A 25085-nucleotide genomic window follows, 5' to 3' on the forward strand; every position below is an offset into this window, starting at 1 on the left:
AAAAGGTCTGGCCCATTATTTTTGCGCCTCACTTTATTGAATATGCATTTGTAGGAGTTCCCCTTGGTAAATTTATGAGAGGAGAGTATTTAAATGAGTCACGCAAAGCGATTTACTAAGATTTGCGCTGGTCGATTAACTGGTGTTTGCCGCATTATTTAACTCCCACAAAAGCATGTCTTGCGCTGGTCATTATGGAAATTAGATGTTGCGTCTGTAATCTTTAAAGATTAAGCTTCTTTAGCGCCTTTTTAATCAAAAGACCTGTTCACACCTAGACAAAGTTTGGTGCGATACACGTTTTAATGGACTTAATGCTGTTAGTTAGCATGCCCTCAACAAGGCATGCTAACTAACAGCATTAACAGTTGTTTGTTTGTTTTTTACAGACAGGTGATAAAATCTCTTCCATCGCACTGTGATGAAAACTGGCCAACCGATAAGATTCGCGCTGTTATTTAGCAGACAATTTGCTAAGCACAGCAAGTCCTTGGAAACAAGAGCAGAGCAAGAATCCGGACCTGGATCTCTTGTACTCCTGTATTTGATTTTATTTGGTAAACACAAAAATCTGAACAACCGATGCTGTTTGACAACCTTTTTTTATCTGTTACAAGTCAGAAACATAAGGTAACAGCGCTTTGTAACAAGTGTGTTTCTGCTTTTCCATAAGTGCCATCTGCTGTCAGAGAGTGAATTCGTTGTGACTCCATCTGTTGTGTTCGTCGAATCGACTCGTGACTACCGGAGTTCCTAACGTTACCCGGAAATATTCAAAGAAAGAACGTAGGCCTACACAGATACTTTTTTAGGATTTGCTTGTATTTCATTTCGCGTTTTTTTTACTTGAATTCTCGCAACTTGTGTGGTTTTTCTGGGCGAGTCGGAGTGAGCTGCTGCGCTGTCTCGCTGTCCACACAAACCAACGGTAAAGGCCAGAATTTTCATTAAATAATACAATACATTTTGGTTTATTTTTCATCAAATCCTATAATATACCACCAGAATACATGGAGCATTAAGACACGTGTCGAATGGGACCATTTTGTGATACTTTTGCATCTTTAAAAAAAAAGCTAAGCCAGGAGGAGCGTGATTTCTACTTTTGTCATCTGAAAAGAAAAGAAGGACATACAGCATTAGAACAACACCAGGGTGAGTAAATGGTGACTTAATTGCGAGCTTAGTAGAAAGCGAAGACTTTTTGAATAACAATTGAATTTTCTTCGCTGTTATCCGTACATCACGGAGATGTCTGTTTTACGTCTGCATTTACATCTGCAATTGACCTATTTTTTTAGAGTGTTTGTTCAACTGAAATATGTCTCAAATAGACGTTTAGAAAATGTCTGTCTGTTTATGATTTAGAATGTATGTAAAACTAACATCTGACAGACGTCTATCAGATGTTTGTACACATGCAGCTTAGATGAAGCGATCTTTAACAGACATCTTGCAGACGTGTATGAGCTAATTTTATGATGTTTTTGTTCTGTTTTAGTTAATTATATAGAAAAGAGCTGAGTGAAGATCCTTGAAAATGATCCTTTTGTATTCCACAGAAATAACCGGTTTGTAACGTAACCACACGAGTGCGAGTAAATAATAAGCACAATACTGTCACTATTTACTGCGGCTCCATCTTGTGGATAGCACAGCGGACTGCGTTCAAGGCATCAGTTCAGTAATGCAATATATATAAACCGGAGAGGAAAAACAGCGCATGACTTTGCAGCACCAAATGCCATAATGCAAGGATCAAGAATCTAATCGATATCAGATGCAGCCCTGCCGCATTCATGCAAAGCTTATCTCGGGATGCATAGGCTTGAGCTTTTAAAAGCCTGTGCATCCTCGCATCCGTTCTCCTCTCTAATGTCTTTGCGTCATATGGCAGATTCTGAGCAATCTGTGCGTCATCCGCTGTGTTTCCCCCCCAGCAGCATCAGTTTTCCATCACATCTCTGGGAAGCGCCGCCTCTCCTCGCTGTGCCCTCAAATTTGACTTCTCGCTCGATCATGCCCTCAACGCGTTGCATGCATGCATGCGGCGGGACGCGCGTGGTGAGGCAGGTGTCTGGCGCGTGATGCGCAGCGGTGAGACAGACAGCAGCACTCAACATGACCGAGCTGGTGATGCGGACCCTTCCGTCTCCTTCAGCTGCGCAGGATCCCGGCCCGGACGCTTATAAAGGATGGCTCTTTAAATGGACCAACTACCTGAAGGGTTACCAGCGCCGGTGGTTTGTCCTGAGCAACGGCCTCCTGTCTTACTACAGGTAACGCTGCGTGCGCTTGCTTCGATGCGCTCGAGACTTTGCTGTGTCACCCGCGGTACATTATTTGACCTTAGTTGGGATAGGGGTTGCTCAGAAGTTTTCATTAAAAACGTGTTGGCACCTGTGGGCACCACTGACATATTTAAGCACAAGTCTTAGTTGTCCATGCTGCAACAATGCCTCTCCTGTCCTGTTTATAATTAGTAATGGGGACATCTGGAGCATCTAGCCTAGATCAAGTTTCCACCCTTCTTCAAGGGCCTTACTGAAAAACTATATTTAATGTACACAGTGTTTTTATACTTAGCCTATACATACAGTGGGGTCAAAAGAAAATCAACTAACAAACTGAATGAAAAAAAAAACATGAGTGTCGTCTTAGCTGCATGAATCCTCAAGTTCGTGTAAAACCTAATTATCATGTTTTCCAGGATGATTTGAGAAGGTTTCAAAGAACATATTGTGCTTCAGTGAAATCTGTCAGTCTGTAAAGTAGTGAAATGCACGGTGTCATACATTTGCTTTAGTGTTCCTTTGGGACACGCTGAAATAAAAATACCTGATTTTAATGCGTGTTTTGCATATTCTATTTTGAATAGCATTAATGTTATTACTCTCACATGATGATTGCTTTTGTACCCTTCTGAGGCCTTGTCATCTTGCAGCTGTAATGTTAGCTTGCTATACTGCAGTGTATGTGGATTTAGTGTGGATTTGATAGTAATGATGCTCTGATTCAGCACTCTTGGACTCAGAAATCCTGCAGTCATTTTATTGCAGCCTGCATGATGTATTTGACTGGCATTTTTCAGTGGTCCACAGCAATGCTGATATCTAGTGAGGAGGGTACCAATAAAATGTTAATATATATATAAAATAACTGAGATATGAGTAAATAAAGTCAAATCAAATATATTTTTCCCCACACAATAATAATATATTCACTTAGAACAGTAAAATTATGTAAAAGTACTTTCTACAATAATTACAATAGTACATTCAATTAAAATAATTAAATAATAAAAATAAATAATAGTTTTTACCCAATAATTTCTTACTATACTTAAGTCACTCATATTAATAAAACAATAAATTATTTTCTTAGTAATTATTCACAATAACAAATTCACTCATAATAATACAATAATAACAAGAAATTATTTGACCCAATAATTACTCACAATAATGAAGTCTCGCATAGTAAAATAAAATATTTCACACAATAATTACTCATGAATATAAATCCACTCGTTATAATAAAATAAAAAATATTATTTACAGCATCATTTATCACAATAAAAGGCCTAAATTCAAAAGTCATTTTTATAGCATAACACTCATAATAATAAAATAATTATAATAAATATTTACTCAATTATTTACAATAATACATTCACTCAATAATAAAATACTTTTTTACACAATAATTACTCACAATAATAAATTCACTCATAATGATAAAATAATAAAAGTAAATTATATTTACAGCATAATTACTCACAATAATATATTCACTCCTAATAAAATAAACATTATTTACAGCATGATTTATCACAATAAAATGCCTAAATTCACTCATAATAAAATAATAATAATAAATATTTACTCAATTATATACAATATTAAATTAATTCAATAATAAAATATTTTTTCACAATTATTACTCACAATAATAAATTCATAATGATAAAATTAAAATCGTTAATGCAATATTTACTCTCAATTATGAATTCACTCACAAGTATTGGCACAGAAACTGTATTATCTATTGTCAAGGCTGCTGGTAGATTTTGGGCATGTCACAGTTATGTTGAGCATCTTCGAATGGCCAGTTAATCATTCTGGCTGATATATCAGTCTATCGCTATTATAAGAGTGTGTTTGTGATTCTGTGGATCTGTGACTTTCAGCTAGCTGCTTCTTAAACTCACATCAACGTGTGTTTGTGTATATGTAAATTTGTCTTTAGGACTCAAGCAGAAATGGCACACACCTGCCGAGGCACGATTACCTTGGCGACGGTGCACATAGAGGTGGGTGACACCTGTCACTTTGTGCTGACGAGTGGAGGGCGGAGCTACCACCTGAAGGCGTATTCAGAGGGCGAGTGTCAGCGCTGGGTTTCTGCTCTGCAGCAGGCCAAAGCAAACGCCACTCAAATGATGCCACATTCAGGTGAGTGATGGGTCGCAGTCAGGCGCCGATTAACGCACAGGCTTGCCTAGGCTGCAGCCTAGGGGCCCCATGTGTGCAGGGGCCTCGGATTGACCAGACTATTTTTTTTATTATTTTAAATTTACTTCAGCGGGAACAAAAAAGACCCTCATTGGCCTATAAGAAACATTAAAGAAGGATTCGTTGCAGAGCGTTTGACAAAATGAATGTATTTCATTGTAGAATGCACGCTCCGCACCGCCGAGAGGGGGGGGGGCCTCACACAAAGAGCAGCCTAGGGGCCCCTGACGACATTAATCCGCCCCTGGTCGCAGTGCCAATCAAAAGCATCCCAGAATGCAGTTGGTGTGCAGGGCTGTAATTTTGGGAGGGTGGGGTGACTATTTTTGCTCACTAGATAATTCCCATACTTTGCCGTTTTGAAAACTTTAGTATTATTTTCAAATGTGTAAAATGGCCATAAACAATGAGAAGTGATGTCAGCGTGTTTGTCATTGCTTAAGTAACTTGCCTTGTTATTCAGGCTTTAATAATACATTTATCTCAACCATATACATCAGTTTTAAACAGGTCTGCATTTTTACTTTCTCTTCATATCTTTGATTTTATGTAGAGACATGAATTTCCCTTTCCATTTTAAACCACTTAAATCACAGTGCATGTTACATGTAATTGTTTATTTATCGCAGATTTACCAACCAGTTTAATCTGAACTCGCATTTAAAGTCTGAGAACATAATGCACCATAAATTGATTTCCTACATAAAACATTTGTTCCTATGTCTTCAATATCCCTTATTTAAAAAAACGTATAGTGTATATAAGCAATATATAGTAAACAACTGGAATTTACCTCTTTATTGCTAAGGCAAAACATCTTTTTTTGAGTGTTTTCTATACTCATTATAAAATTGGCAATTTTTTTTACACAAATGCCACTAGGGGGTAGTATTGTTCATGATTTTTTTTTTAAGATTGTTTTTATATATATTTGAAATATTTTTAAATGCACAGTATTATGCAAAGTCATTATTATTTCCTCATTAATGTAATGTATTAAATGTGTTTATTATTTCTGTGTTATATTTAATAGACAGATTTCATTGTTTATCTACTGATATTTAAAAAATGAATGAATGCAATGCATGTCTTACTTTTTATTTCAGTTCTCAGGATTTTTTTCTTAACAAAACTTAGTCCTGGTAGTTTGAGAAAACACTCAAATATATTTGAATTGTACAAATAATTTGACTGTGTTTCCGGCTCCTCCTACATGATGGCATTTACATGAGCCTCTTTTCTTGTACAGTTTGCTCCCAAATGTGATTAATCTGCATACTGCACACCTTCCCATTGGGATGATATATGATGTGCTGCTGAATGGAGTGACGAGCGTATAAGCTCCGCCCTCCGTGCAGTTTGGAGAATGTGAGGGGAAAGAGGGAGGGTGAGAAGGAAAACAGGAGCGAGAGGGAAGCTGGGAAGGTGACTGAGGAGACCGAGAGGGAACGCTACATTTTAACATCATCTTCACTAAATAAGCTTTGCTTGCTTTGTATTTATCAGTGATTCGAGAAAAGGTAGGAACAATTATAAATACATATGTTTGATTGACATTTATGCAAAGGCATTTGTCTTTTGTCTCGGTGGACAATAAATTCAGAGTTCATAGATGCTTATAGCCTGTGTTTTAGTTTACTACTATGTGAATTTAGTGGAATATTACATACTAATTTAGCTTTCATTTCAGCTTTGATTTCAAAGTTCTGAATGCAGTGGCTTTATATGATCAGTTACAGGAATGAGTGTATTTTTATAGATTCTCTGAAGCACATTGTGGCTACTCTATAACTGTTTATGTTTGCATGTGGTCACTCTTTTATGGGCTAAATACATTTAGTGCTTACAGCTTAGTCTCAGGGTTTGAATTGGAAACCTATTGAGCTAATGTCCGACTGTGCAAAAGCACAATATGCTACATTTAGAACTACATTAGAAGATTTTCTGAAGTAATGTGAGCAATGTTCGGTTGTCAGGGTGTTTCTAGGTTGTTGCTAGCAAATTCTTGGTGTCAAACGAGTCCACGTTGAAGTTTCTTTGAGTGTGGCCTGAAAGTTGTGTTGTAAGTGTGAGAAACTGTGCAAATCGGATTATCTGTGAGACACAGTATGCAGGCTGATGGGACAAATTGGATTGTCAGACAGCCAGTGAACTTAACTGTCGCTTGTTTTCGAAGATCCTTCCAGTCTTTTACGCTGGATGTCGCCTGCTCTGCGATCTGCTGTTAGTTTAGGTGTGGTTATTCCGAGATGAGTCACTCGTGTATCTCCAGCAGGTCAGAGGAAGGGGATCTTTATTTGATTCTCCAGCGCTGGTGCTTTTCCTCTTACGCCTGCCGAGGTTGAGCGAGCCTCTCTTGCTCTCTCTTTTTTAATCCCACCTTTAGGACTCCCTCTGGCTGCAGATGTGACTCTGTGATGTAAGACGAGGCAGTCGAGCACCTTTGGCAGGAGACGCAGGCACACAATGGCTGTATGTGGGTCATCAGACTGGAGGAGTTCTCTCTCTCCTCTTTGATTCTATTCTCTAGAGATCCACGCTAATCCACTTTACCCCGATTGTTTTCTTGGCAAGCAGAAAATTGCAGTCTTTTGCTTGGATTGGGTTAAAGGCGCTTTGGCTTAGATGCAGTTTGGGTAAAAAGATTGAAGCTGGCATTTCAGTGATCATGTAACCTTTGCAGATGATGGGTTCGGTTGATCACCGCTGTAAAAAAAAATAAAATCTTACTTGCAAAAAGTTCTTCTAACAAATGTAAAAAAGTAGCTTGAACAAAGTTTTTTTATTTTTTTATAATAGGAGTCAGTTTATAATTTTGTGTGAACTGAACAAGAATACTCAAAAATACTCAAAATCTTTCTAACAAAAGTTGACATTACTTGAATAAACGTGTTTGTTCAAAATAACTATACAGTATGTTGCAAAGACATGCATTATTTTATTATAATGAATGAACTAATTTTCCTTAACCAGCAAAAGTTTAACTAGGTATTGTTTTTTCATGGCCGATAAGATGCAGATTTCTTTTTATGCTTATATTTCCAATCACCAATATCCAGAAAAGAGGTTTAATTATTGATTTGTTTTTGTTTTCTGATTTTGACACAATAAATAATAAGACTATTTAAAATGATATAAATAGTACTAATGCTACATAATAAATGAATAATATTACAATGAAAAACATAAGATGAAAACATTTGCATTAGTTATATTATTTTGGTTTTCTGCTTTTCGCCACCAAAAACAATTTTAATACTACAATGACAAACATTTTTTATTATGCAATAATAATAATTATGAAAAGTTGCTATGTAAATGGTTGCAAATTAATTTTGGTGTGTTTTATGTCTTTGTCTAACTGTTAAGCATATATTAATACATTATTATTAATGCATTATCAATTATTTAGTATTATTAAATATGCAAGCAATGCTTAAGTATTTTTAACCATTTCATATGTTTATCTAGGCTGCATTTATTTGATCATGAATGCTGTAAAAACAGTAATATTTCTGAAATTATTTCTGAAAAATATTTCTGAAAAAATTATTTCAATTTAAAATAACTATTTTCTATCTGAATATTTTTTTAAATGTAATTTAGTTCTGTAATGTTAAGCTGAATTTTCAGCATCATTACTCCAGTCTTCAGTGTCACATGATCCTTCAGAAATCATTCTGATATGTTGATTTGATGCTTATGAAACATTTATTATCATTATCAATGTGCTGCTTTATATATTTGTTGGAACTGTGATGCATCTTTTCCAGATATAACATATTTCATGTATAACATAGACAGGGTCACCTGATGATCTGATCAGGGTGCAGCAGGTCATTTAAAGGTCACGCCTCTACCCTTTCATCTCCAGTCTCTGATACACAGATTGAGTGAGTTTCAGCTAACAGTGAGCCAGCCTCATGTAGCCGCAGGCTCACACAAGCAACTGCTTCCAAAAATGTCTTTCATCACACAAGATGCAATTTACAGCCTGTTCTCGTCTATTTTCCAGTGAGTGATGGCCATGTTGTATGAGAGAGCAGGCAAAGCGAGATGTATGATCCCGTTTTTTCTTTCTTTCTCATTTTCCTTATAGCTTCTAAAAATAGCTGTCCTCCCAATTGCGTGGGACCTTGTTTCCATGGTAACCGTGTTCATTCACAGAAATCTGGTGTTTTGAATGGGTTGCTGGTTATTATGACGCCTCTCTTCACACTGGCTCACCTACTGCCCACATTCAATTGTGATGTCCTTCAGCTCTATAATGAAATCTAAATCTGGATCTTTCTCCCTCTGATTGCTTGCTTTCTGTTTAAACATGTTATCTCTCTCTGTCTCTCTCACACTTTCTCCATCTCCTCCCATTATGGCTTCTGTCCATCACTGTGGTCATTTTTCAGCATCCATTTAAAGGTCCCCTGAAATGCTTAGAAACACGCAGCGTTACTCTATGTGTTGACTTCATTTTAACTGAAACAGGAAGACATGGCGGGACATATTAAGCAGCCCCGCCCCTTTTTAAAATAGCCACTAGCGTTCGTCTATATCACAGCTTTGGCTAGAGCCGTTCAGACAGAGCCGTTGAGCTCCGTAAAGCCGCATTTGACAGGGTATGCCAGCCACAATCTCATCCATATTGCTATAAAATATAGCATTCTGTGTATAATTCAAATAGCTCCGATACATTTTGTGGTCTGCGCCGACTCGCGCATGTGATCCGCTCCGTGCTATCGTGTCTCTGGACCGGAGCAGTGTGCGGTGCGGTGGTGGTTAGCGTGACACAGTGCGAAACCAGACTTCTTTTTTTCCTCAATGGAAAGCATATTTGCACTGTTTGAATCGTTCCCTCTCCCCTATATAGTACACTACGTGCCATTCACTGTACAGAAACTACTAATTCTGTGGACAAGTGACCGATTTCAGCCGCGGCTTCAGCGTCTATTTTATAGTGTAGGGGCGGCCGCTTCGGATTCTAGAGAGCATTTGATTGGACAGAAAGTTTGATGAGAAGCTGAAGTACGATGTGACGTCAAAAAAATCGTTGAGCCATTTTGGCGGAAGTGACGAACTGCAAGCTTTGAACGCTTATATCTTCTAAATGTGAATTTTGTCACTGTTTTGGAGCACACTGCCTTATAGATAACCTTAAGACTTAACATATTGATACTAAAACCCAAAAAACTGAAAATATGCTTGTAATTGAAAAGACCTCCACAAAAGGACAGTTTTAGTTCTCAGCTGTCACGTCAGAGCCCTCCAGCACTGCGTCTGTGTGCGTCTGTGCTATTTATAAAGTTATTTTAGTTCAGCCTGCAGCGCTGCAGTGACCATCTCTGTTGGCTGCAGAACATCATAACACACAATAACTTCCCTTATTTAAAGGGATATGCCATACTTTCTGTTCATCACTGGAATCATTTTGAATCGTCCTTCAGTTTGCAAAGAACAAACAAAAACTGCACATACAGGAATTTGCTTACAAATCTGTGGAAGGGGTCCTATAACTGGGTTTTACAATCCCTGTTATAGGACCCCCTTTCTAAAATATAAAGGCAGTTATATATTTTAAGGCTCAGTTTTACAATGTGAATAAAATATTTGGACAAAGACAAAATAAACATCATCATTACTATTAGTCATTATTAAAAAATAATAGTAATTATTAATAATAATTATTATTTTGACAAATTATAAATTACAGTAGAATATAAAATTTTATAGCACTTTTCATGGTAAATATTGGTCCAAAGCAACACATTTTCTTCTCCAAATTTTTCCACAGACCCCTTACAACTGTGGTTCTCAATCAGGGGGCCACTAGGGGACCAAACCTCCCAAGGGGGCACAGGATGACTTTATTGTTAATATAATATTAATATTTTAAAACAAATACACTACATTCAAGATGACCTGAAATCATATTTCTTTTCCCACTTCAATAACTATTGAATCACAAAATAAATTGAGGTTAATTTATGTCCCTATATAGACCACTTTCTGTTAATAATAATTTATAGTTATATTTCTGTTGACATTATTTAGAGGGCCTTTGAATATTGGTGTTGGACATTGGGGGGCCATCGAGTCAAAAACATAGATAATCACTTCCCTAAAATAGCGTATAAAAAGAAAAAAGTAATAAATGTACTTTTTGGGATGTCCAGACCAATGAACTGTCATTGCCACATAGACCGGCTGTTAATGATCTGTCCGTCATGGACTACGTGACTTCGCCACTTCCTGTGGATTTTTTCTGCTGCAATTAAGCGACTAATAAAATGTTGATCGACTAAGCGTCTTCTAATCGACGGTTATTCGACTGTTAGGGGGCAGCCCTACATATTTGTATTGACGCAAATGAAAATGAGGCTGTGCTGGATATATGTTCAATTGTTTGTACTTTCCCCCCCAGGTTTTCTATTGGATCTTCTGTGGAAAGACGTATTGTCAATGTTTTTTTTTTTTTGAGTTTACCTAGATACAACATGTACAATCCATTGAAAAGACAGCTCTTTTTAGTTTTCACTCATCTCAAATTAAAAACAGAGCTGTGCTTCACTAATATCTCTCCATGTAACTATTGTGCAGATGACTCTGGTGACGAGGGTCCACTAGGCCAGCCGGATCGTGCTCTGATCCAGGGGGCGCTCAAGACTCTGGCCAGCAAGCTCGAAGACCTCAGCACCTGTAACGAGCTCATCGGGAAACACGGCGCCGCCCTCCAGCGCTCCCTCAGTGAACTGGAGGACCTGCGCGCCCCCAGCGACGGCGTCGATAAACTGAAGACCGTCAACGAGCGAGCCACTCTCTTCCGCATCACTTCCAATGCTATGATCAATGTGAGTTTCAATGGCTTAGTTTTAGTTGACTCTGCATATTAGACACCAGACATTTTAGCATAAAAATACACGTTTTATTATTAAAAATGGCTGAATTTGTAACCGAAAATGAGTGATAAATCTGAATGATTGGGCTGGTTTTTTGATCAGGCCTGCCAGGACTTTGTGGATTTAGCGGAGGCACACAGCCGGCGGTGGCAGCGCGCACTGCAGTATGAGCGGGAACAGCGCCACCACCTGGAGGAGACTATCGAGCAGCTAGCCAAACAACACAACAGTCTGGAGAGAGCCTGGAGAGAATCACCCAGCACACACAATAGTGAGGCTTTTTGACTGTTTTTTTTTTTTTTCTCTGTGGAGCACAATAAGCGATGTTTTGCAGATTGTCCAAGCTGCTGTTTTCTCTACACTGAGTGTGAAGAACAAACTGCCTTAAAAAGGTCAGAAAGTGCCATAAAACACCTTAAAAGTTGTTCTTTTGATTCATGTGAACTATATTCATATGAAGTTATATTTTATAGTTTTAATGCACACCACCATTTAAAAGTTTGGTGTCAAACTTCAACTTCAGTATCCTGAAAAAAAGGTATCACCGTTTCCACGAAAGTATAAGCTGTTTTCAACATTGATAATAATATACATGTTTCTTGAGCAGTAGATCAGCATATTAGAATGATTTCTGAAGGATCATGTGACACTGAAGACTGGAGTAATGATGCTGACATTCAGGTTTTCATCACAGGAATAAATTACATTTTAAAATATATTCAATAAGAAAACAGCTATTTCATATTGCAATGATATTCCACAATATTAATGTTTTCAATGTGTTTTGATCAAATAAGTATAGCCTTGTTGAGCATAAAGGACTTCTTAAATAAACATTAAAAATGTTTATGTTCCTCCATTATTAAAGGGGTCATATGCTTTTTTAAAGATCATTATTTTATGTATTTGGTGTAACAGAATATGTTGACATGCTTTAATGTTCAAAAAAGGGATCTTATCTTATCACAATCAGCTTGTAACACTCCAAAGAGAAAGGAAAACTTGAAATCGCATCATATGACCCCTTTAAATGTATTAATAATAAATGAATAATATCAATAAGTAAATATTTTAATATCACGAAAAAAATGAATTCAATTTTATTTTTAATGGCTTTGCCATGCAAAGCAGCATAACTATTTACATTTATAAATGTGATGCTAAATGCATGTTATTATGCCAGGCTTAAAATGCAACACTCAGTTTTATGCAAATGTTATACAAATTTTATATAATGCTGACCCGTCATTAAATGAGATTTTCCATGTGTTGATCTTCAGAAGAGGCAGAGGGAACACCGGAGGGAGAATCCAGTGAAGAGAATGAAGACATAGAGTTCTTTGATGCCATGGAAGATTCTCCCGCCTTCATCACAGTGCCTGCAGACGATCACTCACAACACAGGTCCATATATATGGATCATATCATGAGAGATCATATGATAGCCAGTGGCTTTCAGTCACAGGCCCAGACATCACAGTCCATTTACTGATCATCTGATGCATAGAATGACAAGAGCTTGATAAAATAACAAGCTCAAATTTGAGTGACTAGCTGGGAGTCAGAGCGCCCAGTTTTCTTTTCACAATTGACACTATTTTTTTAGCTATTTCTCTTAAAATAATTCTTGTTCTGAGAATGCTGCACTATTATTTGAATATTTTTTAGGTGTCATCGATTTCAGATGCACCTTCTCTTGAAGTGGTGCTTAAAATCAAAATGAATTGTGGTTTTCATGTCAGTTAGATGGTCTCTTCTTGGCCAAAATAAGTGGATGCTAAGTGGAATCATGTTATTGTGAATATTGCACACAACAAATTGTTTTTCAACATCTGTACATTGTTTATCTACCCTGTGCTTGAATAATGAATGATCTTCCCCTAGTGTGGCTTGTGAGTACAATACATATTTACAGTAAGACACAATTTGATATTTCAGCCCTCACTTGTGTTTCTGTGTGTGTGTGTCTTAAACATTTGAGCAGTAATCAGAACGTGACCAGTGGAAGTTTATCCAGTAATTGGAGCCAGGATGACAATGTGAGTTTAGGCTTTTGTTTATTCATAACATATCCAAACAGAACCACACATGCCAAATAGCATTCATCTTAATTAAGATGTTTGTTCACTATAGCGTTTTCTCTGTGTTTACAGGATGGTTCTGGTAGCTACTTGCGCAGGGGAAGACGCTGTCGTATCCCAGATAAGCCCAACTACTCCCTGAACCTGTGGAGCATCATGAAGAATTGCATTGGAAAGGAGCTCTCTAAGATCCCCATGCCTGTGAGAGAAGCCTCAGAATTTGTGTTATATAGAACTGAGTTATAAGCTATGGGAGATAATGCCCAATTATTATAAATAAAGAAATAGTTCAACCAAAAAAGGAAGATTTGCTGAAAATGTTCCCATCCAAGATGTAGATGAGTTTGTTTCTTCATGGGAATGTTTTTGGTTCCTCTGCACTAAATGGGTGCCTTCAGAATTAGAGTCCAAACAGCTGATTAATACATTACAGTAATCCACACCACTCCAGTCCAAGCTGCATGTTTGTAATGAACAAATCCATCAGGAGATTTTTTACTTCAGACTGTTGCTTCTGGTTAAAATCCTCTATTCATAATACTGCTTTCTCTTGTCTGAATCAGGAGAGAAATATGCACCTATCAAAGCACCATTCACAAGTGAAAACAGTCCAAAACAGTTCTAATATGTGGGTGGATTTTGATGTTAGAGAACAACAGGGGATGGACTTTTTCACTGGAGGAAGCGTTATTATGGATTATGGACTTGTATTGTGGCCAGAAGTTACAGTTTTTATGTTGAAACGGCTTATTGATAGATTCATTTATTAAAAACACATAGCTTTTTGCTTCACAAGGTGTTAATTGATGGACTGGAGTGGTGTGGATTACTTGTGGATTATTGTGATGTTTTTATCAGCTGTTTGGACTCTCATTCTGACGGCACCCATTCACTGCAGAGGATCCACTGATGAACAAGTCATGTAATGCTACATTTCTCCAAATCTGTTCTGATGAAGAAACATACTCACCTACATCTTGGTTGGCCTGAGGGTGAGTCAATTTTCAGCACAGTTTCAGTTTGGGGTGAACCTTCAAATTCTCAAAATCTTCATTATCAGTGTCTTGACATGGATCTGTGTGCATCTGAATCCTTCTGATGAATCACCTACATCTTGGTTGGCCTGAGGGTGAGTCAATTTTCAGCACAGTTTCAGTTTGGGGAGTTTGGGGTGATTCTCAAAATCTTCATTATCAGTGTCTTGACATGGATCTGTGTGCATCTGAATCCTCACTTCCAGGTGAACTTCAACGAGCCGTTATCGATGCTGCAGCGTTTGACAGAAGATCTTGAATACAGCGAGCTCCTGGACCGGGCGGCACACTGTGACTCCTCTCTGGAGCAGATGTGTCTGGTGGCCGCCTTCTCCGTCTCGTCTTATTCAACCACCGTCCACCGCACAGGGAAACCCTTCAACCCCCTGCTGGGAGAGACCTACGAGCTGGACCGTGTGGAGGAGTATGGATACCGCTCCATCTGTGAACAGGTAAAATATACATATATAAAATAATATATATGTAACATATTTTACTTACCTATTTATAGTTAATGCATTAAATGTTGTCAGTGATTGTGTGACACATTGATCAGCTCTTTCTCACCCTCTCTCTCAGATAAGTCATCACCCTCCGGCGGCTGCCCACCATGTGATATCACAGCGAGGCTGGACCCTGTGGCAGGAGATCACCATCGACAGCAAATTTCGTGGCAAATACATCTCTATCATGCCACTAGGTGATTCATCTTGAGCTATGAGTCACCTTTAGAGCACATTCACATCATTACTCACAGACACAGATACGAAATCCGTCAGTCATGGCTCCTTTTAGACCAATAACCAATTTCTAGTGATAAATTAAGTATACATTGATTGACTAGAACAAAGTTTATAATATATAAAGTTTATATATATATATATATATATATATACATATCAACTTGTGGAAAATGGGTATCCTGTGACCCCTTTAAAAATGGCTGAATCTGTACCAGAAAATGAATGATGAATCTGAATGATTGGGCTGGTTTTTGGAACAGGCCTGCCAGGACTTTGTGGATCTAGCGGAGGCACACAGCCGGCGGTGGCAGCGCGCTCTACAGTATGAGAGGGAACAGCGCCACCACCTGGAGGAGACTATCGAGCAGCTAGCCAAACAGCACGACAGTCTGGAGAGAGCCTGGAGAGAATCGCCCAGCACACACAATAGTGAGGCTTTTTCATTGTCTGTGGAGCACAAAATGCGATGTTTTGCAGAATGTCCAAACTGCTATTTTCTCTACACTGAGTGTGAAGAATAAACTGGAGCTGTCATGCCTTAAAAAGGACAAAAAGTACCATAAAAACATGTGAACTCATGTGAACTATATTACAAGAATTATACAATAGTTTTAGTGTACACTACCATTCAAAAGTTTAGGGCCATTGAGTTTTTTTTTAAAGAAAATAATAGTTTTATTTAGCATGCATGCATTAAATTGATCAAAAGTGACAGTAAAGATATTTTAATAATAAACCAAAATTCTATTTCAAATAAATTCTATTTATCAAAGAAACCTGAAAAAAAAAAGGATTATGTTTCCACAAAAATGTTAGACAGTACAACTGTTTTCAACACTGATAATAATCAGAAATGTTTATTGAGCAGCCATTCAGCATATTAAAATGATTTCTGATCATGTGACACTGAAGACTGGAGTAATGATGCTGAACATCACAGGAATAAATTACATTTTAAAAGATAATAAAATAGAAACAATTATTTTAAATCGTAGTAACATTTCACAATATTACTGTCTTTACTGTATTTTTGATCAAATAAATTCAATAAGTTGGTGAGCACAAGAGACTTCCTGAAAACATGAAAAATTCTTACTGACCACAAACTCTTGAACTCTAGTGCTATTGTTTCTTTCCCTTTGTTATTAAAATGTATTAAGTAAAATTAAAATGAAAATGTATGAATTATTTTATTTTGAGAATTATATTAGTTTTACTGGCTTTGCAATGCAAGCACCATAACAAAGTATGTAAATCCATGAAAATTATTTTTTGCTTTCTGTATGTTATTACAGGCTAGGCTTAAAATGTAACACTCAGTTTTATAATGCTGACCCATCATTAAATCCAGACTTTCCATGTGTTGATCTTCAGAAGGTGCAGAGGGAACACTGGAGGGAGAATCCAGTGAAGAGAATGAAGACATAGAGTTTTTTGATGCCATGGAAGATTCTCCTGCCTTCATCACAGTGCCTGCAGACGATCACTCACAACACAGGTTTATATATATAAAGATCATATATGATAAGTGGCTTTTAGTCACAGGCCCAGACATCACTGTCCATTCACTGACCATCTGATATAATATATAATGACAAGAGCTTGATAAAGTAACAAGCTCAAATTGGATTGATTGGCTGTACTCAGCTTAGGTTCTCAGCTTAGTCAGAGTGCCCAGTTTTTACTAGCTCACTTAGGGTGATCTTAGTCTTCACAATTTACACTATTTTTTAGCTATTTCTCTTAATAATAATTAATGTGCTGAGACTGCTGCACAATTATTTGAATAATTTTTAGGTGTCAGTGATTTTGGATGTACCTTCCCTTAAGTGGTGCTTTCATGTAAGTTAGATGGTCTCTTCCTGTATTCTTGGCCAAAATAAGTGGATGCTAAGTGGAATAATGTTATTGTGAATATTGCGCACAACAAATTGTTTTACAGTATCTGTACAGTGTTTATCTACTCTATGCCTGAATAATGAATGATCTTCCCTAGTGTGGCTTGTGAGTACATTACATATTTACAGTAAGAAGCAATTTGATATTTCAGCCCTCACTTGTGTTTCTGTGTGTGTGTGTGTGTGTGTGTGTGTGTGTCTCAGACACTTGAGCAGTAATCAGAACGTGACCAGTGGAAGTTTATCCAGTAATTGGAGCCAGGATGACAATGTGAGTTTGGGCTTTGTTTATTCATAACATATCCAAACAGAACCACACATGCCAAATAATGTTAATCTTAATTAAGATGTTTATTCTCTATACTGTTTTCTCTGTGTTTACAGGACGGTTCTGGTAGCTACTTGCGCAGGGGCAGACGCTGTCGTATCCCAGATAAGCCCAACTACTCCCTGAACCTGTGGAGCATCATGAAGAATTGCATTGGAAAGGAGCTTTCTAAAATCCCCATGCCTGTAAGAGGAGCCTCAGATCTTGTGCTATATAGTACTGAGTTAGGAGCTATGGGAGATAATGCCCAATGATTATAATTAAAGAAATATTTCAACCAAAAAATAAGATTTGCTGAAAATGTACTCATCCTCAGACCATCAAAGATGTAGATGAGCTTGTTCCTTCATCAGAACAGATTTGGAGAAATGTAGCATTACATCACTTGTTCACCAATGGATCCTCTGCAGTGAATGGGTGCCGTCAGAATGAGTCCAAACAGCTGATAAAAACATTAATCCACAAGTAATCCACACCACTCCAGTCATATACATATATCTGACATATATCTGTGTGTGTCTGAATCCTCACTTCCAGGTGAACTTCAACGAGCCGTTATCGATGCTGCAGCGTTTGACAGAAGATCTTGAATACAGCGAGCTCCTGGACCGGGCGGCACACTGTGACTCCTCTCTGGAGCAGATGTGTCTGGTGGCCGCCTTCTCCGTCTCGTCTTATTCAACCACCGTCCACCGCACAGGGAAACCCTTCAACCCCCTGCTGGGAGAGACCTACGAGCTGGACCGTGTGGAGGAGTATGGATACCGCTCCATCTGTGAACAGGTAAAATATACATATATAAAATAATATATATGTAACATATTTTACTTACCTATTTATAGTTAATGCATTAAATGTTGTCAGTGATTGTGTGACACATTGATCAGCTCTTTCTCACCCTCTCTCTCAGATAAGTCATCACCCTCCGGCGGCTGCCCACCATCCATGTGATTAGCGAGGCTGGACCCTGTGGCAGGAGATCACCATCCACAGCAAATTTCGTGGCAAATACATCTCTATCATGCCGCTAGGTGATCCATCATGAGCTATGAGCCACCTTTAGAGCACATTCACATCATTACACACAGACACAGATACAAAATCCATCAGTCATGGCTCCTTTTAGACTAATACCCAATTTCTAGTGATACATTAAGTATACAATGCAGAGATACCTTAAAACATTGATTGACAGAGCAAATTTTATAATATATAAAGTTTTTTTATATTTATTTATATATATAAAAATGTGTAAGTGAATATACAGTGGTGTGAAAAAGTGTTGGCCCCCTTCCTGATTTCTTATTTTTTTGCATGTTTGTCACACTTTACTCTGGAGCAGATGTGTCTGGTGGCCGCCTTCTCTGTTTCATCCTATTCAACCACCGTCCACCGCACAGGGAAACCCTTCAACCCCCTGCTGGGAGAGACCTATGAGCTGGACCGCGTGGAGGAGTACGGATACCGCTCTATCTGTGAACAGGTCCGAAACCACATACTGGTAGTGTGTATGTAATTAACAACAACAACAACAAAAAAAAAGTATATATATATATATATATATATATATATATATATATTTTTTTTTTTTTTTTTAAATCAGGAAGGGGGCCAACACTTTTTCACACCACTGTACACACACACACACACACACACACATATGTAATATACATTATATAAATAGTAATCTCATGATTTCTGACCAACGTGTATATATATATATATACATATATATATATATATAATATTCACAGATACACACAAAATAAAAAAAAAATAAAAAAATATTTAAATTACAAAAAAAATATAACCCCATTTTGAAAACTCATCGGCTAGCATTAAAAACAACACTGGTTACCTAGATTCATTTTGCTCAAATGCAGAGTGTCTGAATAAATGTGCCGCTTCCAGGTAAACGTTACTTCAAAGGAAATTTCATTTGAGAAATGGTTTCTATTTTTATAGAGCCTTTTATACTGATGTGCATTGCAGGTCTCCCTGCAGCTTTGAGATATTTTTAGAGTGAATCAGCTTTGTTCTCTTTTATTTCCATGTACATGTTTCTCTTTCTCCTGCCGTTATTTGCTCATAGTGCCTCTCTTTGCTCTCTGCAGGCAACATTCACCTGAAGTTCCACGCCAGTGGGAATCATTATGTGTGGAGCAAGGTGACCTCCACTGTGCACAATATAATTGTGGGCAAACTATGGCTAGATCAAGTATGTGTGCGGTTTCATACTCCTTTCTCTTGTTTTTCTTTGTTATGTGTTTATATTACAGATAACATTCCATATTGCACGTCCTTCTATATGTATGACACAATAGTAGAATTTTTAAAGAATATCCTGGAATATCCTTTTTTCTATTTAATGAAAGAAAATAGGGACATATAAATATAAATAAACTCCAAAATGACAAAACAAAACAAAGGTATCTTAAAAGTGATAAAAAAGGCTCATGCTCTGTAAACCAGTTATTTTATTATTTTTATATTTATTAATATTTTGAATTAGCTTTTATTTTATATTTTACTTTTCATTTTAATTTCAGTTTCAGTCATTTTCTTATGTGTTTTGTCTTTTTTTATATTTCTATTTAGCTTTGCTATTTTTATTTCAGTTTTAATTTTAGTTTTAGTACTTCAGCTTAAAATTATTTTATTTCAGTTAGTTGCCAGTGCAACATTTCTATTTTTCATTTAAGTTTTTATTTATTTATTTATTTCAGCTTTATTTCAATTAATAATAAAATAAAAAAATTAACTGTTTAGTTTTAGTGCTAGGCCTATATTCCAAGTCTTTTGAAGCTGTATGATACATTTTTTTTGAGAAACTTGAACTGAAATTGATATTATTCTTTATTGTGGTACTCAAATACAACCATTTGATGTGTTACATCAGATTTGACCGAAGGAAAAAAAAGTCATAGGGGTTTGCAGCAACATGAGGCTGATGAAATGATGACAGAATTTTCATTTTTGAGTAAATTGTATGGTTCGAGTCCTCCCACGTGGTGAGGCATTACTCATCTTCAGCACTCCATCTGTTAGAGAAAAGTCACCACTGACACTGCTCTTCTCCATCTGTCTTCCGCTCCTGTCTTTCCCACTGCAGAGGAAACAGGAAACAATTATTACAGCTCTGGACTGAGTCAGTGGGGAATGCAGTTAAAATTAATTGACCATCAAGGCATGAAATCGAAATAGATCATATTAACCTCCTCAATAAATGTTCAATTCATGGTACTTAACTCTAATCCAAACACCTGCTCTTCATCACTTCAGCTCTGTCATTGTTATTAACGTATGACTCTTTGTCCTGATGTAGTCTGGGGACATTATAATCATGAACCACAGGAACAAGGACAAATGCCACCTCAAATTCTCCCCATACAGCTATTTTTCCAGGGATGTTCCCCGCAAGGTCAGTCTGTGTATCATCACCTTCATTCAGTCAGATGGTTTTCCAGCATGTGAAATGTGAGGCTGTGTGCTGCTGACCTCTGCTGGGTATTGAGTGTAACTGCAGGAGTGTGTTTGCGTGTATGTCCTCCTGTCCACAGGTAACAGGCGTTGTGATGGACGGCGAAGGCTGTGGCCACTACATTCTCTCTGGAACGTGGGATGGTAAAATGGAAAGTGCAAAGATCATAGAGAGCAGCCACGGCTCTGGAGGATCTGAGGGCAAACAGAAAACTGTCTATCAGACTCTACCACCAAAACTACTGTGGAAGAAATACCCTCTGCCGTAAGAGTCTTCTATCTATCTATCTATCTATCTATCTGTCTGTCTGTCTGTCTGTTGTTTATCTATCTGTCTGTCTGTCTCTCTGTCTATCTATCTATCTATCTGTCTGTCTGTCATCTTTCTATCTGTCTGTCTGTCTGTCTCTCTTTTTTATCTGTCTGTCTGTCTGGCTGGCTGGCTGGCTCTCTGTCTATCATCTGTTTATCTATCTGTCTGTCTTTATTTATTTTCTTTATTTATAATACTTAAATACAAGGCTCAAAATTGCGACCATATTGTTTACATATGCTCCCAAAATTTAATCTGTTCAACCTCAAAATATATTTGGGAAAATGTGTGCTATGAAATTGGCTCAGTGCACTGCATTTACTATATATCAATTGTTGTTGTGGTGCTCATTTTTTTGCTGGTGCTCCTAACTTTCTGAAGTTTGGAGCACCAGTGCTACCTAGTAAATAATTTAGATTTGAGCCGATATATTTCTCTTTTAATTTTTTTTCTAGTAAATTTCTACTCTCTCTTTTTTTCTTCTGTAATTCCAGTGAGAATGCAGAGAACATGCATTACTTCTCTTCTTTGGCTTTGACTCTGAATGAGCCGGAGGATGGCGTTGCCCCTACTGACAGCCGCCTACGGCCCGACCAACGGCTGATGGAGGCGGGCTTGTGGGACGAAGCGAACGCTGAGAAACAGTGTCTGGAGGAGCGTCAGAGACTGGAGAGGAGGAAGAGAGAGGCGCAGGCCAATCTTGCTCTAGAAGAGGGTAAGACACAGCCTCACACACTCATTGTTTCATATACCTAGTAGGCAGCATACAGTAGGAAAGTAGGAGAGTATCTCACTGCAGATGTTTTGTCCTGGATTTGACAGGTAAGGAGGCCGAGAGCCACCAGCCCTTGTGGTTTGAGAAAAGGACTGATACAGAGACAGGTGAGAGCAGCTACGTGTATAAAGGAGGCTACTGGGAAGCCAAAGACAGACAGGACTGGAGTCAGTGCCCTGCCATCTTTTGAAGGCTCTCTTCCATACCAGGACCAGCTTGCCATTCCAAATCATCCTGTATTAGGAAAGCAGCTTACCAATGTTTCCCAGATGTGGAATATGCAGATTCCAAGGCACCCATATGTGTATATATATGTATCTTAATTTGATGTGCATTCATGGAGGCATTGAGACACCTGTATTGTAGCAGGGAAAATTCACATTGCATGGAAAACCGCTCTAAGCACAATAGATGGAGGCACTTTATAAATGTGACAGTGACAGACAATGACCTGGGGAATGTAACAACACTTCACCAGGGAAAAGATTCTTCCGCAAAGCTGATTTATACCCTGGTTTTTAACTGTTTCAGGTCAACTGTATGATATCCATGAATTATCCACTATTGTGTGATTCAGAGCACATGCTACTTTTGAAGTATGAAGACCGAATGCCCTCAAGACTGTGTTCCTGCATTGAGCTGTAGTGTAGATGAGGTGTTGTGTAGTTTCAATAGTGCAAACATGCTCCATAAACAACCTAGATAGAATCCAGATCAGTGAATAGATGTTGCTTCTACAAAATAACACTTATCAAGGCTTAGATATTTAATGTGAGAATTCATTTTTAGCTGCCCGTTTAGTTATTTAGCACAAGCGTAATGTAAATGTCATTGTGTAGGTGATGAATTACGGCTCAATAAAAATTCTCCATATAGAGTCCTGGCTAAATGTTTGCAAACATGCTAAAAAAAATCAAGCATTTATTTATTTAAATAGATGAATTAATAATACTTGCACGTTGTTCCATTATATGACTCATCTGCATGCAGTGCAGATTTTTTTGAAATAATTATGCAAATTAGGCATGCACTTTAACAGATATGCTCATATATTTGTTTAACACTCACAGGAAGGTACAGTATCAGTTCACATTTTAGGGTGTTTTGCAAACCTTTGGCCTTGACTATTATCAACAATTAGCATTTTGTGGTGGCAATAATTTCTAGTTTCCGGTATTAGCTGCTAAAGCATATTTACACTACATACTTCATTCATGCTGCAAGGAACAGTGGTCTAGAATACTGACCGTAAACGGTAACCATAATGAGGATGAAGCCAAACTTGTATTTGGGCATTAAAACATTCAGAATATTAGCAGACCACTGGTATGAGAGTATACCATGTCAGAACTAAATACATTGTGGACAGTGAAGAGGACTGACTGATATTTATCATCTGTGTTTGAGTTTTTCAACCAAAAGCAAGTTGTTTTCAGAGATCTTGAGATCAGAGCCACAAAATGACACTTTCCGATATACACAGTGTTAACCAGACATATTGATAACCTTAAAAAGCTGATTATTATAACTAGGTAAATTGTATAATTATGATGCCGATATGGCATCACTGGAAGTTTCAGTGTTTCAAGATGTTGCATTCCAGGGACTCTACATTTTTCAAAAGATAATGATGTGAATTTGTAGTCTTGGTTGTTAAAATAATCTGAATGTATCATATGTAAAAGAAGGATATTAACAATAATTATATGTGCAATATTTCAAGGGTTATCAATGGTTGGTTGAGGTCTGTTGGTTTGTTTTGTAGCATTTCAGTTCTTATCATGGCCAACATACTTGTCTTGGAATGACGGGATCATAATTTCTCACTTAAAGCAACTCTATGCAGTTTTTTTTACCTTGAAATATCAGTTTCAAAATAATTCGGAGTCAACTTTCAATAGTTCTAATAAGGCAAATGGCTTCTGTTTCTTTCCCTTGAGTATGTCATTTTGGTGCGAAAATTTCGGCAAAAAGCTTTAGGGCACCAACAACTGTGTGTGTACAGCTATACAATGTATATTTACAATGGTGAATTCCACTCACTTGACTGTAGGGGGCGCCAAAATCGCAAAAATACACAAAATATTTGTTATTTTTACCTTTATTATGATATGACAATGGAGAGCAGGGAAGTAGGAAAGAGAGGGGGACAGGGTTGAGAAGGTCCTTGAGGCAGGATTCGAACTCGGGACGCTCTTAACGCAACAGCGTTATATGTCGGCACACTTGCCTACTAGGCTATTGTCGCCGACAAATACACAAAACTGCATAGAGTTGCTTTGAGCTACATGGTAAAATACAACACAGTATTGTTTTAATCTTCTAGGAGCAATGTAGTCTCCTGGCAACAAAAATATGCTGAAATCGACTGGGTGAATATGAAAGTGAATTATTTATTCATTTATTTTTACATTATCTCAATGTTTTGTATTTATATTTTGAACCAGATACATTTAAGCTGTAGTTGCACTCAAATATTTTTTCATTTAAGATTGATAAAATGTCTCAATGTTTTGTTCCACATCGATACTATAAAATAAATGTGACAATATTCTCAGTTAATCCTCTTTATAGTCACAGTACTGTTGCACACTGAAACACTCCCACTAATGGAAGATCGTGATCCACTGGTTCAGAAAGGCAGACTTTATCACAGGCATTTAAATGAATACTTCACTCCAAAATGAAAATTTGCTGAAAATGTACTCACACTCAGGCAGCGGTGGATAAAGTAGCCTACCTGAAAGCCACACTTGAGTAAAAGTACAGATATCTTACCAGAAAATGACTTTGGTAGAAGTTGAAGTCACCGTTTAGAATATTACTTGAGTAAAAGTCTTAATGTATGTGATATTTATTTTTTCAATATTAAACGTACTTAAGTATTGAAAGTAAAAGCTAAGCATAAGAGGCACTTCATCCGGTACTTAGCCTCTTTCAATCCAACATAAGAAAACATTTCTGGAATCTGCATCTGAAATGGCATTTAGATGTATTTACACAGTTTAATGTAGCTCAGAGGGGCCATG

General features: G+C 37.5%; 1 protein-coding gene across 1 annotated transcript in view; it reads left to right on the forward strand.

The window, feature by feature from the left end:
* Nucleotides 1-1708: 1708 nt before the first annotated feature.
* The window catches only part of LOC107744105 (oxysterol-binding protein 2-like), a 33367-nt gene continuing 9990 nt past the window's right edge, over nt 1709-25085 (forward strand). The window contains exons 1-14 of the mRNA XM_016557597.1: nt 1709-2279; nt 4249-4454; nt 11106-11356; nt 11507-11675; nt 12685-12808; nt 13389-13443; nt 13558-13686; nt 14726-14971; nt 15099-15219; nt 19603-19706; nt 20814-20909; nt 21049-21233; nt 21776-21996; nt 22104-24070. Coding sequence (XP_016413083.1) covers nt 2122-2279; nt 4249-4454; nt 11106-11356; nt 11507-11675; nt 12685-12808; nt 13389-13443; nt 13558-13686; nt 14726-14971; nt 15099-15219; nt 19603-19706; nt 20814-20909; nt 21049-21233; nt 21776-21996; nt 22104-22246 — 2208 coding nt within the window. The 5' untranslated portion in view covers nt 1709-2121 and the 3' untranslated portion in view covers nt 22247-24070. The remainder of the gene's footprint in view (nt 2280-4248; nt 4455-11105; nt 11357-11506; nt 11676-12684; nt 12809-13388; nt 13444-13557; nt 13687-14725; nt 14972-15098; nt 15220-19602; nt 19707-20813; nt 20910-21048; nt 21234-21775; nt 21997-22103; nt 24071-25085) is intronic.

Source organism: Sinocyclocheilus rhinocerous, unplaced genomic scaffold, assembly GCF_001515625.1.
Source record: "Sinocyclocheilus rhinocerous isolate Xijiao unplaced genomic scaffold, SAMN03320098_v1.1 scaffold287, whole genome shotgun sequence".
NCBI lineage: Eukaryota > Metazoa > Chordata > Actinopteri > Cypriniformes > Cyprinidae > Sinocyclocheilus > Sinocyclocheilus rhinocerous.